We start from the raw sequence: 6,130 nt of genomic DNA, 5'->3' as shown, positions 1-6,130 counted from the left end.
TAACAAGGCCTTTTTTACCAAAATTACTGTTCATCGACAATTTTTAAGTATATTCAAATTTTATCCAAAATTGAAATTTCAAATTTAAACGTAGGACGGTACTAATCAACGCACAATTATTGATTTACACATTTTAAAAACAATTAACCAGGGATTTAAAAGACCGGTACCACAAATTATACCTTGGTTAGACCTGGGTATGATTTGGAAAACAATCAGAAATTAAATAAAAAAACGATCTTTTCTACTGAAAGGAAAGAACAGATTTGAAACATATTTGAACAAATTATTCTTTATAAGAAAGGTGCTGTCTCCTCCTTAGCTTCTTAATCTTTGCTATGAAGTTTGGCTTTTGTCCCAATTTTTAAAGAAAATTTGCAATTGAAAAAAAAATTTGAAAGCACTAAAATACTTTTGTTTAATGAGCAAGGCATTGAGAAGGGGGCAGTCCCTCTTATATACAGAATAATTTCAATATGTTTTAAGTTTTAAACTTGCTCCTTACTTTAATTGAAAAACCTTTTCTACTTGTTTAAATACATTTCATGATACTATAAAGTTTTATGAACACAATACTTTTGGTAACGCAGAAAAAAACAATCAATATTTCAATGGTCTCTGTTTGGACTTTAATGGGTAGTTGAATAAAAAAGAGTTTTTTTAACTAAAAGTAAGGAGCGACATTAAAACTTAAAACGAACAGAAATTATTCCGTATATCAAAGGGGCTGTCCCCTCCTTAACGCCCCACTCTTTACGATAAAGTTTGTTTTATTGTTTTAAAAAGTAGAGCTGTGAGAAAGAGTCAAACTTTAGCGTAAAGACTGGGGTGTTGAGGAGGGGACAGCTCCTTTCATATACAGAATAGTTTCTGTTAGTTTTAAGTTTTATTGTCGCTCCTTAATTTCAGTTAAAAAATATTTTTCTTTTTAATTTAATTTCTGAACAGTTTTGAATTAATGCAGGTTTTGATTTTTGTTCACGGTACATGAATAATTAAAACGAAATTTACATATTAATTTTACTTTTTTTGGCTAAATGGCTTTCTCAAAGTTTTGATCGGACGATTTTGAGAAAAAAGGGGCAGGGGAGGGGGCCTAACTGCCCTCCAATTTTTTTGCTACTTACAAAGAAACTTATGTACCGAACTTCTATATTTGTATGATTTTATTACGTATATGTAAGACTTCGCTCCCTCGTCAATACCTCGCTCTTTACACTAAAGTTCGAATTTTGTTCCAATTCTTTAAGAATGACCCATGAATCACTGAGGCCGTTTAATTAGAATAAAATGTTTTTTTTTAATTGCTAAAAAATACTTTAGCGTAAAGAACGAGTTATTGAGGAAGGGACGAACCCCTTCGTATACGCAATAGTTTCTGTTCGCTTTAAGTTTTAATGTTGTTCCTTACTTTCAGTTAAAAAACTTGCTTTTTTTTATTTAATTTCTGAACGTTTTAGAATTAATTCAGGTTTGATTTTGGCTCACCGTACATGAATAATTAAAGCGAAATTTGCATATTGATTATATTTTTTTTTGCTAAATGGCTTTCGCAAAGATTTGGTCGGATTACTTTGAGAAAAAAGGGGCAGTGGAGGGGGCTTAGTTGCCATGCAATTTTTTTGCTACTTATAAAGGCCACTAGAACTTTAAATTTTATTTACGAACGTTTTTACAAGTAATAAATTTACGTAATTTACAAATTAACTTAATTAACGAACTTCTATATTCGTATGTTTTTATTACGTATATGAGGGGGTTTGCCCCCTTTTCAATGCCTCGCTCTTTACGCTAAAATTCGAATTTTGTTCCAATTCTGTATGAATGACCCCTGAATCACAAAGGCCGTTTAATTAGAATAAATAGGTCTTTTGAAATTACTAAAAACGCTTTAGCATAAAGAAAGAGGTATTGAGGGGGGGACAAACCCCTCTATAGAACAGAATAATTTCTGTTCGTTCTAATTTTTTTGTTGCTCTTTACTTTAAGTTAAAAAAAATGTTTTTATTTAATTTTCCGTTGTATTTTTGAATAACGCTGGAAAATTCAGCGCCCCCCTTTATGGAAATTATATTCCTCCATGATAAATTCATCCAAGAAAAGATCCTCTCACGTAACCCCCTCGACCCCCCTACCACCAGAAAAAATCCTCCCTGAAAACGTCAGTATACTTCCCAATAACCAATACTATATGTAAACAACGGCCAAAGTTCATAACTTGGAGACCTTCCCCGGGGAACTCTGGGGAATTAAGTCTTCCTCAAAGATATAGTTATTACACTTTTCGACTATGCTGAACAAAATGGCTATCTCAAAATTTTGATCTGGTGATATTGGGGAAAAATGAGCGTGGGAGGGGCCTAATTGACCTCCAATTTTTCGGGTCACTTAAAAAGGGCACTAGAACTTCTAATATCAGTTAGAATGAGACCTCTCAAGACATTACAGGACCATTGGGTCGATACGATCACCCCTGGAAAAAAAACACAAAAAGAACAAATAAACACGCATCATTGATCTTTCTTCAGGCAAAAAATACAAAATTCCACATTTTTAAAGATATGAGCTTGAAATCTCTACAGCAGGGTTCTTGAATTTGCTGAATCTGATGGTGCGATTTTCATTAAGATTTTGTGACTTTTAGGGGGTGTTTTTCCCTTTTTGCGAAAATAAGGCAAATTTTCTCAGGGTCATAACTTTTGATAGGTACAACTAAAATGGATGAAACTTATATATATATATATATATATATATATATATATATATATATATATATATATATATATATATATATATATATATATATATATATATATAATATATATATATATATATATATATATAAAATCAGTATAAAAATCCAATTTTTTTTATGTATCTATTGATATCAAAATTCTGTTTTTACCACTTTCTTTACCACGAATTGTTTGATCAGATGCTTCGTTGTAGCGAACTGTAAGTAAGGAGCGACCCGGCTCAATAGTAACCAAAAAATGAATACCCATACCCATTTTGATACCCATAGGCGTATCAAAAGAATTGGTTTATTATGCTGATACCAAACATATAAGTTTCATTAAGTTTAGTCTTACACATCAAAAGTTACCAGCATAAGAAAATTTGTCTGATTCTCGAAAAAAGGGGGAAAGACACGCTAGAAGTCATATAATTTTAATGAAAGTCACACTATCAGATTCAGCGTATCATAGAACCCTACTTTAAAGATTTCAAGCTCATAAATTCTTAAGCTTTTTATTCCACATCCACAAACAAATAAATAAATTAAACAACACATTCGCACTGGAGAAAACCTATAAGGATATGCAGTCACGCGAAAGTCCGCGTAACTACTTACCTATTAATTCGCTTATTTATTCAAACATCAACTATTCAATTAAAACTATTATAAATAAACCAAAAATAAATAAACTGTAACCTATATGTTTGAAAACATTGATAAATAAATTAACACCTGAATTAAAAATCATAATTGATAAATAAGAATATAAAAAAGAATAATAATAACAAATCCAGTCGCCATCCAAAATGTAGAATCTTGTAATTTTTTCCAAAACAAAGATCACGGGTGCGTGTTTATTTGCTGTGGTTTTTTCCCAGGGGTGATCGTACTGACACAATGGTTCTAGAGGGTCTGGCGAGGGCCAATTCTAACGGGAATGAAAATTTCTAGTGCTCTTTAAGAGACCAAAAAATCGGAAGACAACTAGGCCCCTCCCACGATACTTTTTTCCCAGAATCGAAATTCCTATCGAAATTTTGAGATGGTTATTTTGTTCAGCAGAGTTGTAAGGCCCAATAACTATTTATTTGGGGATAAAATGACCCCCTATAGACCCCGGGGAAAGATTTCAAGTTATAAAATTTGTCCCATTGTTTATGTACAGTATTTTCTTATCGGGAAATATGCATATATTTTTCCGGCGGGGAGGGGAGGAAGAATTTTCTGTTGGGAGGGTTTTGCATGGGGAGAATTTTCCATGGAGAGGAAAGTTTCAAGGTGTGAGCTTTGCAGGGAAAATTTTACACTGGGTGAACTTGCCAGAATTCCTATACGAATTATTTTATGTCCTGCTTTCTCTTCGCCGATCAAATTTTACGCATGGAGATGTTAGGGGTAATTGTCCGAGGTAAATTTTCGCCGGGATTGAAGTGTCCAGAGGATATTTATATGCGGAGGGGCATTTTTCCGTGGATGTGGAACCAGATATCCTGGCGTTATTAAAAAAACAATGAAAAATTAATTAAAAAACAGGTTTCTTCAAATGAAGGTAAGAAGCAACATTAAAACATAAAACAAAAAAAATATTACATATATGAGGGGAGTTGCCCCCTCCTCAACACCACGCTCTTTACGCTAAAGTTTAAATTGTGTCCTAATTCTTTAAAAACAACTCCCGAAACACATGGGTCGTTTAATTAGAACAATATGTAACTTTTTTTCTAAGTTCCGAAAAACCGTAGCATGAAGAGCTTTGTGTTGAGGAGGGAGCAATCACCGTCATATACGTAATAGTTTCTGTTGGTTTTAAGTTTTAATGTTGTTCCTCACTTTAAGTTGAAAGAATATATATATTTTTTTTTATAAAGCATAGAGACAAAAAATTTTCTAAAGGCAATGAAAAAGTATGTGAATTAAAGCAAAAATGAAAAAAGTAAGGAATTAAAAGAAATATACAAAACAACAGCCTACTTACAAAAGCTAAGATATAAACTCCGAGCATTCAGTTCTGTTGAACAACGCCGAAGCGTTGGACGGATATTTTTTTGACATTATTTTGACAGTATTGACAGTTTTGAACTTGATTATCAAACACAAAATATTTAATTCCTTCAGACTCAGGGATTATAAAAAGTAATGCATTATCAAAGTAGTTTGAAACTCCAAGCATTCAGTTCTGTTGAGCAACGCCGAAGCGTTGGACGGACATTTTTTTAACAATGACGACAGTTTTGAACTTGGTTATCAAACACCAAAGTATTTAATGCATTTAGACTTAGTGTTTATAAAAAATAACGCATATCAAAATAGTTTGTTCCAAGTAAAACGCTAAAATTAAGATTGAGAAGATCAAATAAAAATTTTTAATTCAATATTTCTAATTTGATCTCGAATAAAGAAAATCAATATATTTGACACCTTTATACTTCAGAGCTTAAAAAATTTTAATCTTTTTCAGAGTGACAACTAGATAGATACAATGACTCCTGAATAATAAAAATAAGAAACGGACCCGTTTAGGGGAAAATACAAAAATTTCCAGCATTCCGTTCATAGGAAATGTTTCTGATTATAATGGCTTCATATATAAGCTCATGGTTACCCTTGCAATGCAATTAAAAGTTGACGGCATATTTTAACTGAGATTGCCCCTTGTTAAGCTTTTTTCCTTGTGCTTTCTTTGATTATTTGAACTTCCTTGTGTCTTTGGTTTTATGTTGTCAAAAGTTGGGTTCTTATTATTTAGTTATTGACAAGGATCGTTATTTACTTACCATTCATTACAATGAAGAATTTGATTTTTTGTTTTCTTTTGTTAGTCCAAATCATACAGAAAAATGCTATGGAAAACAAGAAAAGGGAAAATCAGTCACAAATTAGAATTTATATTTTCTTTATTAAGTGTAAAATCTATTGGCAGGCAGTCAACAATGGGGTAACAACATTTTTCCATGGCTTTTCCCTAGCCAGCTCTCTTTCCTTTGGTTCCCTTATAATTACTTTACAGTCCCAGATTTCCAGGGGGCCATGCTCCCTATCCCCCTGCCAGTGCCCATGGTAATTTAGACAAATTGTTGTTAGGAGATAATACAACAATAACAATAATTACTTACTTATCCATGCTTTGTCAGAATCTGTAAGGTTAAACTGATTTGATTCTACCAATGATGGTACTCCAGGCGAAGCCCATCCACGAACTAATCCTGTTCCTAAGTAACCAATGGCAGCAATCATTGTCGCCATGACCTGAAAAAAAAATATCAAAGCTTGTTCTATTGAAAAACCATCATTCTAATTTATTCTTTATTAACTAAGTTTTTTCAAAGAGTGAAATAAATTAAAATTACCTAGAAAAGAGCTTGCTCTAAGGCCTGATTTTTACCTTTGCTA

At 32.4% G+C, this 6,130-nt stretch overlaps 1 protein-coding gene across 1 annotated transcript in view; it reads right to left on the bottom strand.

Moving 5' to 3' along the window:
* Positions 1-6,130, bottom strand: part of LOC136030434 (facilitated trehalose transporter Tret1-2 homolog) — a 50,421-nt gene that overhangs the window by 33,343 nt on the left and 10,948 nt on the right. Inside the window, exon 2 of the mRNA XM_065709418.1 lies at positions 5,854-5,986. Coding sequence (XP_065565490.1) covers positions 5,854-5,986 — 133 coding nt within the window. The remainder of the gene's footprint in view (positions 1-5,853; positions 5,987-6,130) is intronic.

This window comes from Artemia franciscana, chromosome 8 (assembly GCF_032884065.1).
Source record: "Artemia franciscana chromosome 8, ASM3288406v1, whole genome shotgun sequence".
NCBI lineage: Eukaryota > Metazoa > Arthropoda > Branchiopoda > Anostraca > Artemiidae > Artemia > Artemia franciscana.
Note: the sequence above shows the minus strand (reverse complement) of the source record. Positions and strands in the feature narration are given on the sequence as shown.